General features: G+C 26.3%; 1 protein-coding gene across 2 annotated transcripts in view; it reads right to left on the reverse strand.

Annotated features, from left to right (window-relative positions):
* Positions 1–2,030: 2,030 nt before the first annotated feature.
* The window catches only part of LOC132919292 (A-kinase anchor protein 200-like), a 34,780-nt gene continuing 23,005 nt past the window's right edge, over positions 2,031–13,805 (reverse strand). For both annotated transcript variants that reach the window (XM_060980743.1, XM_060980734.1), the window contains exons 4-8: positions 4,583–4,711; positions 4,369–4,515; positions 4,161–4,304; positions 3,983–4,066; positions 2,031–3,737 (exon numbers count right to left, since the gene is read on the reverse strand). In XM_060980743.1, coding sequence (XP_060836726.1) covers positions 3,657–3,737; positions 3,983–4,066; positions 4,161–4,304; positions 4,369–4,515; positions 4,583–4,711 — 585 coding nt within the window. In that variant the 3' untranslated portion in view covers positions 2,031–3,656. The remainder of the gene's footprint in view (positions 3,738–3,982; positions 4,067–4,160; positions 4,305–4,368; positions 4,516–4,582; positions 4,712–13,805) is intronic.

Raw genomic sequence — 13,805 nt, forward strand, 5'->3', positions numbered from 1 at the left:
ATACATTTCATTTTAAAGAATTATTGAAGGTTCGAGTTGATGAATCGTAAATTACGAGCTAAACAAGTAGGTAGGTAAAAATCACTAGAAAAGTACAAATTTACAAAATCCTATAAAAAAAAAACTGAATGAACTTAAAGTCTTTGCTATTAGTTATAGTGAGAATTAAAATGTCTCAATAGCTAATATAGGTACGAGGTAGATAGAGGATGAGACCGGGGTAAACTAGCTTAAGGTTTGAATAATTTTCATCATATTATGCTACAACTAATGGTTAAATTGTCTTGAATTTTTTTTTATAGATAAATAATATTATAAAAAACTATATTAAGAGTATATGGTAATTTTTTGGTTTCTTAATATTTAGTACCTACCTTAAATATGTTTTAAAAATAATTTATTTAGATTTGTTAATTTCATCAACTTGGTTGTGTTGATTAAAATTTATCATCTTAATTAAATCTTTCAAATTATCTTTATTTAACATACAATATTATAATAGAATAAGGTATAACATTGTCTCGGGTATATTCATTTGTTTGGCAATACTATAACAATAACACATGACCTTTTTCTCGTTGATATAAATACCCAATGTATTTTTCATGTCTGTTTTTGACCACCAACCCCTAATAGTTTTACCCATTAATTTCATACCGTATTTTCCTATAAAGAAATGTTAGATGAATTGTAATAATACATTTTTAATAATCTCAAACACAAATCGTTGAACCTGAGTACGGGATAAGGGGAATATGAGTATATAGACTATATTCGTCAACTTGCCTCAGCGTGTACTTTTATGGAGATTGTTATTTAATATTTACTTTACACCTGCACCTACTAAAATTAAATTTCACATACCATCAGTAATATTCAGTATAATAAACTGATATATATAAAATATGTATCAAAACGTCTTTGAAAATCACCACTAGATATCGTAATAAATGTTTAAGATTAAATTAGTAAACTTTCCCCACTCTTGTCCATCAATTATTAAGTCAATTTCAAATTAAATTATGTCCCATTTCATTGATTGAATATTCGTAATATTAATATGTATACTCAACCCAGGGCCGGATTAAGGTTTTTGCTGCCCATAGGCTGAAATAAATTTACCACCTAAAAAAAAAAACTATTTCGTTTCAACCGTTGAAATTTTCCGCCCTAGGCTTTAGCCTAAACAGTCTAAGCAGTAATACCGGCACCAACATAAAATGTATTAATATTTAATAATATATCTACAGCAGTGACGGCTCAAGAGGTTCACTTAAAATGGTGCACAAATAATTAATAAGGTACTGTAGGCTGGTAAAAAATTCTAATTTTATTATAGGACATAGGTGTACTTAACATACCCAAAATAATATACATATCTAAATTAAATCTTTAAAACTCTATTTAATTTTGGCCGACCAGAGCACAATAATGAATGTGTACTCTGCAAATTATTTATTCGTTAATAGACACACTTCTCAACACAAAAATCTGCAGAAACATTTTTTTTTTAAAAAACAATTTAATTGATAATAGATCAATTATAATTTACTATAGGAGCATTATAATATAATCTTATATTAAAAGGACACCATACCCACATCCGTGTTGTCTCTATCTTACTAATGTACATCATATCAAATTTGCATTCAGCAGAACACATTATATGATGTTAGCTTTAATATTAATTTACCTATGACCAATTTTAAAAGTAAGAATATTATCTAGAAAATGACACATGCTTTTATTAATATTATCAATTTAAAATGATAAAATCAATATAAGCATAATATGTCATTTTCTTACCTTTAAATATGATAGTAGGTGAATTTACTCTAATATTAAAGCAAACATCACAAAATGTGTTTTGCTGAACGCAAATTTATTATGATGTACATTAGTAAGACAGAAACAACGCATGTGGGTATGGCATCCTTTTAATAAAATCTTATAATCTATTATAATCAATGTTTTGTACCAAAACGTAAGAGGAAAATTATAATGGATCAATATATTATAATAACAACTCATTAAAATTTTTTTTTTTTATTCTTTTTTAATTAAGTATTTTATCATGAAAGAAAAAAATGTTCATATACATAGGCTAGTAGAGAAAATAATATACTAAATCTACAATGAAGATGGCTTGCATTAGCATACAACTTATCCATAAAAATAATTGATCATTCAATAATGATAAATTATTGTACACATTATGTCATACAATGCCTATAATAACTATAATAAGTAATAACTATCATATAGTTAACATATTTGAATAAAAATTGTATAATTATTGAAAAAAAACCGTTAAAAAAAAAAATTATAATATATGAACCAAACAAAATGTTGAAGCTAAAAATTAAATTTAATATAAAAGAACAATCTAAAAAGCAACATATTTTACAATATAATTATTTATTATTATTCTCTTTACACCAGTGAAAAGGCTTGAGCTTAAAACAACAACGCTAAATTCTCACCAGTTATCAAAATGTATATTATGATTAATTTGATAATTATTAAAAAAAAATAGTATATATTTGCACCAAATCATTGGTCATGACAAAGCCATGGTTATCTACTTCTAAATTTGTAAATTTTATAAAAGTACAAACGGTTTTAAACTTAAAAAATTTTTCATTTAAAAAAATTACACTTACTAAATTTTATGGAAGTAACTATACACTTAAAATGTAAAATTTGTTAAAATAATAAGACAAAAATAATATACAGTGTGAATCGCCTTTGGAAGATGTAATGTGAGATGGAATGTACCGTGTATGCGATAATTCGTTTCACATAATGATTGGGCATTTATGCCTCATACCAAAAATATCATAATATTATAACTAAAACTCACAACAATTTTTCTTTTTTAAATTAATACTAAATCTTTAATTTGGGGTGAAAATAAAAATAACAGAATTTTTTTTAACGTTTTATAAATATTTTTAAATTAAAATAAATACAATTAATTGCTAAAAAATGATATATATAATATAAATAAACTTACAGAAATTAATATTTGATCAAGTTGAGTCATTTTTTTTGTTTGTATATATTTATATTACATATATAAATAAATACAGGCATATAAGTTAATAAAAAAAATAACTATTTAAAAATTAAGCTTGGTCCGGGAATGTATTTTGGTTATAAAAAATTTGAGCGTTACGTTTCATTATCAAAAGAGCAAATATGTGTAAAAAAGAAAGATATTGTATTTAAATCATATTATGACTTAACTTTTAAAATGTCAATCTAATGTTATTATACTTAGTTATTTTTTAAGTATAAAATCTAATATAATAATAAATAATAATAAAAAAAATATTTATATTTATAAACAGCCGATTAAAAAAAAAAAATTGTACAAAAAAGTATTATGTCGCAGAGATTTGTTTTGTTTCAATTTACAAAAATCAAGTATAAAAATAATTTGAAAGAGCAATGCATAAATTTGTTTATGATCATCAAAATGGGAATGTCTTTTTAGTTATAGGATTTAAAAAAAAAATTAAAGAGGAATTTATTATGAAATAAAACATTTTTTTTTCACATAAAATAGTAGGTAATAACATTAGTGTAGTTTTCGATAACTGACGTCAACGTTTAGTGAATAATAATAATAAAAAAAAAACGCAGAGCATCTTTTAATTGCCTTCTTCATGTCCAGCATCACCATTTGTTGTAACTGCTATTGCATCACATACTCCATTTACTTCATGCAAGTCCTGTAAAGTAATAAATAATGAATCAAATATCAAAATTTCTTAGTTTCCAATATTTTAAACCAAAATTGGATGGGACAAAAAATCAAATCAACTTTCATAATGAAATTGGAAGGTATAATGCATGTCCAGAAAATAAACTATGTTTATCTAATGAAGTTAAGCATTATATATTTTTCTAAGTATAAACTCAAGGGAAATAATAAGAAAAACAAATTACAAAGAAAATTTAATACAAAAAAACTTACATTTGAAATTTCATTTGTTGCCTCAATAATATCAGCTGTGTTGGATAACTTGATTGCTTCGATTTTTTCAGATAATGAATTTAACTGAAACATTAAATAATAAACATTAAATAATTATTATTTATGTATACAAGTATTATAATACTAAGTTATAAATTAAATAAGCAAATTTAATTACATCAGGCGAGGAAGGCTCAGATTGTTCACTTTCAACGTGGTTACCATTAACCAAAGGTACCTCAGCTACTTCTTTTTCAATATCAGAAGTGTTTAAACCTTCAGGAGGTTCAGCCAAACCTTCTCCACCACCAACTGCTTCATCCTAAAATAGTAATTTATTTAGGATATAATGCTTGAACATTATATAAAATAAATATTTTTATTACCTCAGGTTCAGCTTGTACAACCTCAGGTTCCACTGGTTGGACTGGAGCAGGAGTTTCAACAATAGTGGGTGTTGGTGCAACAGGGGTTGCTTCTACTGGGGGAGGACTACTTGGTAATGGAGGCGGAATTTCAGCCACATTTGTGATCTGAAATAAAATAATAAATAAACAGATTAATACTAAGCTAATAATAATGCAATTATTATGTTTTTACATTTAATTCAACAGCTTCAGGTTCTTTCTCTTCAACAACAGCAGAAGGTTCTTCAGTGACTTTTGGAACTTCAACAGCAGATTCAGTTTCTGTTTTAGTCACTTCTTTTACAGTTTCTTCTTCGGCCACCTGGAAATAATATTAATTAATTTATATTTGACAATTGACAATGATAGATTTATTTTAGTAATGTGGGCAAGGTCAAAAATTGTTAACAATCAAAAACGATTCACGGGATATATGTTGACTTTTTTTTTGTATATTATACAATGATCGAATTACGTTCAATTAACAGCGACAATAAATAAGCAAGTCTTGTACCACTGAGAGGTCAACAACTAAGGAGATTCTCCTATTAATCAATTCGCCCCTACGGGAACCAACTAATAAAATAGACCACTATAAATAATAAAGAAATTTTTCATTCTTTCATTCGGCCATCTATTCTATACTCGTTAAGGGCTGTTTAATATAATTTATATTATAATATACACGTAAAAAAGAATAATAAAAAAAAAAGTAACTGAGTAACTGTGGTAACCATTTACATGAAAACAATTTAAACAAAATATTTAAAACTATACTCAAGATAAATCAATATTTAATGTTATTAAAAAAAAGGAAAGATAACTGTCTACACGATGTATTAAAAAAAAAAAAAACAATTTATTTAAAATATGTTTATACTTTAAAAAGACACGAGTGTAGTAAGAACTACATATAATTACTATACTAAGTAATATAAAAGTGTATTACTTTTTTTTTCAATCACAATTTAAGTTAAGCATAAATAAATTATCAGTGTTCAAAATATAAAGCACTAATTCTCTTTATTTTATACCTTTGGTAACAAAGCAGAATCTCTAGTCGACATTATAACGGTAACGAAATAGGTAGCAAATTTCACTTAAATTTCTTAAAATCGAGATAACACGCGACCAGCTCAAACCGGACTAGACACTGTTGCTTAGTGTTGGTGGACATTATATTTATAGCGCCATAAAGTAACGAGTATTATGGAGGGACGACACGATGATGAAACATATTGTTTACAATTAATTTTTTTTATTGATTTGTTATTCTGATTTGATATCGTTTCCCGCCACGCTTACTCGATTTTCAGATACGCTTACAGTTGCTATATACGCAATATATGAGTAGTTGCATAAATTTTAACTAGGACGATACGTGAATGATCCTTGAACAAATATGATCAACCGTGATGAACAGCAACAGGAAAAAAATAATGTAGAGAATCGAATTATTTATAATAAGTATGTAGAAAAATCGAACTTGAACATTTCAAATATTAAAGAAAAATGTTTTTCGTATTGTTTTTAAAAATACTAAAATCTATAATCAATGGTAATATATTTAAATAATATTAATTAATTTAGCTAAAAAAAAAATTGTATATGAATATTAATAAAGTTATAATTAAGGACGCTAAAAGATCTTAAAAATTAAACGAACTAAATTTATAAAATATGTTTTTTTTTATTAAATAGTTATTACGATATTTGCACTTTTTTCTTAGGTAAAGTGTCATTAACTTTAAAAATCTGTTACATTTATGATAGCGACATTGATAGACAACTTGTAAGTGGAAAATGATGGAGTTAGTAGTATTTCTGCAGGTCACTTTTTTGTTATACAAATTTTGATTTTTTATTAGTTTGGAAATAAACTTAAATTATATGGAGACTTAAATAGCTAATGATTTTGACATTTATTGTACGTACAATTTCCTAATAGAGTGAGTTATTTTAATTTTTAACTGAATTTTTATACAATAACTACCAATATAATTGCTTTTATTACTATAATATTAAATTAACAAAGGTAAGTAAGTGGGTACCACTCTACTGTAAATAAGGTGTCGATTGGAACACAACTATGAAAGTGTTAAATTTTGACTTAATAACATAAGTTACACATTGTATACGAAAAACGATTCTGAGAAGAGGTCTGTCTGGCTATATCACAAACTATATTTCACGATATACATAGCCATTAAATTAATTAATTTTATTCTTAATACTACGGTAGTAAACCTTTTCCAAAAACATTGCATTTATTATATTATTAGTATTATTATAATTAGTATATATTACTCTGTAAATACCTTAAAACAGATAATAATAATATATTAAAGGATATCAAAAAATATATCATTGAGTAGGTATAGTAAAATTCATAATAATATAACATACGTAAAAATTTTAAGTTAACACAAATAATGGTTTTAAATTATATATCAAAACAATCATCATTGTATAATTTTTCCAAATATGAACTTAAAATTCTACAAGAAGTAGATTTCTATAGATTTTATGGTTTCAGTAAATGAATTACTTGTGAGGAATCTTGTATTAAAAAGTTTTATTGAATTAATACAAAATAATTGTCAAATAATTTTTTTGTGATTTTGACAATTTTAACTTTAAATACATTAAAAAAAAAATCGGTGATACTCATTGTACAAATGACTGCACAACAGTACACAATTTTTTACCTGTAAACTGACAACTCGTTTGCGTACAACGAAAAATGTGAAAACTCGCTATTACACATTTTGACCTGTAAAATGACGACTTATTTGCGTACTCAATTTAGACTTATATTGTAACTTAGTACCTAGTGCAAGATAGTAGACACGATTTATCATTTAATGATAAGATACACGTACTAATTGAATTAAGTAACAATTTTAGCCGGTGATAATTCGGATGTGTTTTGAGTTATTATATATAGGTACCATATTATAACTATGTTATAGTTGAACCTGTGATGTTAATGATACTAAAGATAGTCCTAAGCCTGTAAAAGTGAGAAGGAAAATGTTTTTTGAGTTTTAGTAGACTTTTGCAGTTTTGCTATAATTTATGTTCGCAAATGAGTTCTACGTATGCGGTCATTTATCGCAGGTATTAAAAATTCGTGTGCGCAATTAAGTTGTGCATTTGTACGCAAACGAGTCGCAAAAAAGGGTAAATGTATGCAAACGGGTAACGTCCAAAAAAATGTTGCCTATATAACATTTTTGTATAGATATAAAAAGAGATTATGTGGGGTTTTTAAAACATTTTTAAGAATTTTGCTCGAAGGAATAACTTTTAATAGACATTGATCCCGTAAAACAATTTTTGTAAAAAGAAGCATTTTATTGCCCCGAAAGGTGGACATATTAAAAAAATCATATTGTTAAACCTAACCAAGTCATTGCTCCACTCAGTCCATTCAGGTGCAGCTATAGTTCTTTGCCTGGGGTGGGGGGGATATTTTTTTTACATTAAATTAAACAAACTATACATAATTAAATCAATGAAAATATTTAACAAAATTAAGAGTAAGATTTCTTGGGAGGGGGACACGGCCACTATGACCCCACTCCTAAAAGTTGCCACTGGCTCCACTCCGAATTTAAAACTTAATGATTTTGATTGAAAATTCTTTATATAATCGTTATTTTGACATCCAAGCAAAAATTAATTGATTTTGCAACATTTAATGTTTTTAAATAAACTCAATAAGTTTTAGATTTAGAACTATGAATTTTACTCCAATTAGACTTTATCATAATATTTGCGTACAATATGCGTATAAATTTATAGATTCAATGATTTTAACAAAATATGTTTATTAGAAAGGACATTTATGAAATTATATGAGTGATAAATAAAATACGACCATAAATAATTAAAGATATACGATTACATTTCGTAAGAACAATATCAATTGATTTGAATCAGCTTAGACCTATCGTATGTCTAATGTCCTACTTTGATCATATGACAAATGTATAATAAATACACTGATTTCTCCGATTTAGAAGTATATAAATCGAACTATTCTATTACCACTCCAGTATGAAAAAATAAAAAAAGATGTTAGGATACAAGTTATATGTTATCTCACAAACCAATACCTATAATAGTTTTTGAAAGCTATGAGCTATTGTTTTATGACAGATTCGTTTAATCGGTTTTATGTTTTCAGTCTTAAGAGTGGAGATGAGCTCGGGCGGTGATACGGCACGAATTCACAGAAAATATAAATATTATAAGTCATATACCTAAATCAATTTTAAAATAAAATGACATGTATATTTATTTAGATTCTATATAATTTATATTATTATAATATTATCTATAAAATGACTAATCAAAAATTATGAATACGTTAAGTCTAATTCAGATTATGTAAAATATAATATATTATTGTATAGGTATTTAAGAATGTAAATTAGTTATTCTATTGTATGATATACTACATATTTTTAACTATCAAAATAGCACGGGTTTAAAGTCCTTATTTAACAAATATTTACACTGTTGAAAACATACAAATATTGGATAAGTATTAAATAAGATATTGGGTTTATAATTATTAAAATATAACCTTATCCTAACCTTCAAAACATATATATTTTATCATCACAATATATTACATGGTCTTTAAAATACCTGTAGGTTTTATCGATTTATTAAGTCGCATTTTATTTAAAACATAAATAAAAAAGAAAAGTAATGTGCTTACTAATGTTTAAAAACATATCTTTGTAAAATTAAAATACTATTAAATAAAATGTGATGGAAGAATTCTACATAGTATACATTATTTGAACGATTCTTAATCGTTCTATAAAATACTTTTAAAAATACTAATTAAGTCAAATAGTTTGCATTTATATATATATATATAAATATATATAAGATTACTATGGTGTTTTCAGAAAAATTTTTATGGTCACGAATAAAAAGATAAAAACGATTATACCTACTGCAGTATATTATTGTGAATAGGTATTCTATCCAACATTTATTTTGGTTTATGATATATGAACCACCATCTCGTTGAAAATCAAAAATGGCGTACTTGACTTCCGGAGACAAAAGTAACAATCTGATGAATAGGAATAACGCGCAATGTATTCATATTTTATAATATTACATTATCGGGGGAGCAGAGCAAAGAATATCTTATGGCAGCATCAATTTATCAACGGAGTATCCCCAACATGTTTTATTAACCACATTTTATATTATTAAAAAAAAAAGTTTCAAGTGCACAACGTGACTGTTTGTTTTTTTTCTGCGGGACTAAACGGGTCTTTTCATGACGTAAAAAATATTTCCTCACATATGTATACCACCCAACTTCCTATTGTTTTTTCTTAAAATATATTTTAAACAAGCATTCTATCCCATATTACATTTAGTACACTTAATAACATTTCAAAAAACTCGTTTATCTCACGTACTTCGTAGAATTTGACAATTTATTATTATAATGACTATTTATAATATATATATATATACAAATTAAGAACAAAAACCTAGCTGGTGGTGGGGCGGCAGCAACGTATCCTCTCGTTCCGCAGTTACGCGCCATTTGAACATCAGTAGCGACAGTAGCAGTACTTAACAGTCAGTGTGTGTGTATAAATATAGTACACTATTGCGGAACACCACGCCACAACTGTTGGTAGGTTGGGTCTTTGTCGAAAAACAGAAGAAAAAGAAAAAACTAACATGGTTCAATGTACCCTGGCAGTACATAAACCGGTTGAAGACACGACAAAGCTATATTATACAATGCCACAATATTGTGTGTATCGGGAACTATCGGTTAAGAGGAAAAACGAATAACGCGTCTTCCGCTTTTGTTCGTCTTCAATGTCTCCGAAGGACGCGATCTTTGGATTTTACAGTTACCTTCATTGTTTCCTACATACCCTAAAGGTTTTCCCGCATCTATATTATGTATTTCTTATGGTTCTTATGGGCACCTATATTGTACGTGGTCTTCCTATTATTATATATCTGCTAATTTCCGGAATTATGATGGTAAACAAATAACAGCTAATTAAGAACAATGCGATACATTTTATTTTTAACTATGACCTACATATACAACTTTGGGTTGAAAACTAGTTTACCAGCTTTTAACTGATACAACATTCTAATAGGTAAAAATAATTATGAGTTATGCACAATTAAAAAAAATAATGTGTTTAAGAGGTATTACTTCACATGTTAGTTATTAATTATCAGTTATCACTATTAAAAATCAAATATAAAAAAAATTGATAAAATAGACAATTTGTTTTTATTGTTAAATATGAAAATATTTAATCAATTATTTGATTACAAAATAATATTTTAACATTTTATCTTTTGCTTTGTTTAATTATTATTATACTAAGACACTTAAATATTAAAAGTAAACACATATAATTTTGCTTTTTAGTAAAACTTCAAAAATTAAACGAATACCTATTAAATAGGTGGTACCTACAATATTTTATAATCGATTAATTAATTATAAAAACGTATTGAATTTGTTTCGATAATACATCAATTTATTATAACTCATATTTTAAATACTGTATACATTAAACAATTATAATCTTATGAGAGGCGTTGTCTAATAAATTGCCTAAGAAATATGAGCTACAAGTTGGACTGTCACTTGCCATTGTTATGCAATTAACAGAGTTCTAATAAAATAACAATATATGAAAACTATTGCTAGGCATATTATTATCCACACTTCAAAAGTTATAAAAAATTATATCAGCAACATATTTCAAGAATTCTAGATACAGAAAAACCAATGTTAAATACATACATTATAGAATCACTTATTAAAGCAGAGAACAAGATTAACGATAATAACAAGGAAAGAAATACAAATACATACTCAATAGTTTATCATATTTTAATTAATAAATAATGTACCTAAATATTAATAAACATGACTATATTAACAGGGCACCAAACTGCAAAAGTTTGTTATTTCAGTTGCATACACTAGACCAAAAACACCTTCACGAAGATTTATAATAAATGTAAAATTAAAATTAAAGAAAAAATATTCTATATTAAATTTTACTGAAAACAAATATATTTAAAAAATAATTAACATTAAATTGTTATAGACACAATATAATAAAATTACGAAAACAAAAACGATCTCGAAAATAATTTTTATTTACAAATTTAATAGAGTTGACAACCAACACTCTGATATCACTTTTCAATCATTCATAAAATACATTTGTAAACTTATATTCCCACGTATAACATCGGTGTGACATCATCTTAATTTTTTTTTTGTATAAACTACAATTGTATTTAAATTAAATACATACTCAGTATGCTGTTGTTTTTTTAATTAATTACAATTTCAAGTTCTTATGTTTGTATATATATTTTTTTTTTAAGTAAATACATATACATTTATATGTATAAGTGTATTTGAAATAAGATAATGACAAATTCCTAAGATTATTTTGTTATTGAACGATAAGAATAATGGCGCATAAGATAAATTACTACATACAAAATATTAACTAGAGCCAGAATTTAAATAACGATAAATCATGATTAAGGAAAACGTATTAAATTGTTTTACTGAAAAATTAAAGCATAAAGTATAAAAATAATAATAAAACTAATTGCTGAAGTAGAATTCAAATAATATATTACATATTAATTTTATTTTTTAAATAAACAAGCAATAAAGTTTTTATCGTTTTTTTTTTAACTGGTAATTTATTCAATTAACATTATACCTGATGATCTGATTGATACATCAAACACAATAAACTATAATCACTTAAAAATATGTATATTTCGCACTGAATTTCATATCGTTTTAATGCAATTCAATCAAAAGGAAAATACGATTGATTTACGCAATTATATTATTTATGGTTTTTGATGATAGGTAGTAATATGGTGTTTCTAATTTATGCTTTTTTAATTTGAATACAATTGACAGGGTTGTACTTTCAGAACATCTCATTCACACACCTTGTATACTGCCAATTAGCTAGTAATATGTGGATTTAATTGAGTAAATACTGTCAGCCGGGTTGTGGGCGGAATAAAATATAATAACTATCAAACGGGACAAATCATGATAGTAACCGACGTGGGCGGCGGATATATTCAATTTTGGGATAGTCGGTAACCGGCCGGTTTGATATTATAATACGTACGTAAACGTTACAGCTCGAGCCCACTATGCAACGTGTTGCTATGGATACTGGGGCGTCGCGACGGGTCTGTAGCGATCGATCGTGCACGTCTCGCGTTCTAGACCCTCCCAGACCAGATATTTTTTTCTTCTGTAGGATAGTTTTTTTTTTTGGCTTCATGCCCTCGTACAATAATTTTTTTTTGGTCAACTACCTAGTTCCCATAACTTTTTTCGGTTCACACATTTATTTTTTGCGACAATTCTTGCACTTTTTCAACCACAACAGCTCATTTATTGAACAAACGGCTTATACGATTTTACCATAATTTCATATCGGAAACCACTGCAAGTATATTAAATTTGGGACTTTGTAGGGAATATATTTTGGTTGAGAGCCAAACGTTTGAAATTAAAACGCGTTTTAATAAAAACAGTAGTTCGCAGCTACGTTCTATTTATTTTAACCATGACCTATGGTTATAAAAACGTTTTTGTCATAAGAATATTTAATCATGAAACAATAAGTAAACAAGCGATTGATTTTTTTTTAAAAGTCTATTTATCTCGGCAAGTTTTAGCATAAATTAAAAAGAAATAAGTTCTTGATACACTTTATTTAATATTTTATTTAAATAAAATCCATTCAATTTAATAAGAATATACAAATATATAATATAATATATTTTCTGATTATAATAAATATTATAATCAATACAAATTTATTATTATTTATAAAACATATACTTTTAGAAGCTACATATCTCACAAATAACCACAAACACGTTATTTAAACACCCAATGGACATATTTTTATGTCAAGAGTTAGTTTAATGAGTATTAGTTCTAGTACGCAAAGTACCTCTTAGAGAAACTGCTCTTGGAGTTAAGTAAGAGGAAGCCATTATTCTTTACACCCACTCTAAGAACCATTTTTCATTAAAATTTAACAGTAGAGGGTTACATTATTTATTATTAATATACAACTTGTTTAAACAAATATCATAACAGAACACATTTTCAGAAGCCTTCAGGAACGGGAAGAGTATATTATAAATTATAATGTAAATTGTTTGAATACTTATCAAGGTGCGGTTAACGGATAAAAAAAAATACTTCAGAATTAAAAGACACAACATTATAATAACTTAATAATTCCTTGATCGCAGTTTCCTGTAGACAAAAGTCGTGTAGCGCATATTGTATTCGAAGAAAACCCTCAAACTATATCCACGTA

Source organism: Rhopalosiphum padi, chromosome 1, assembly GCF_020882245.1.
Source record: "Rhopalosiphum padi isolate XX-2018 chromosome 1, ASM2088224v1, whole genome shotgun sequence".
NCBI lineage: Eukaryota > Metazoa > Arthropoda > Insecta > Hemiptera > Aphididae > Rhopalosiphum > Rhopalosiphum padi.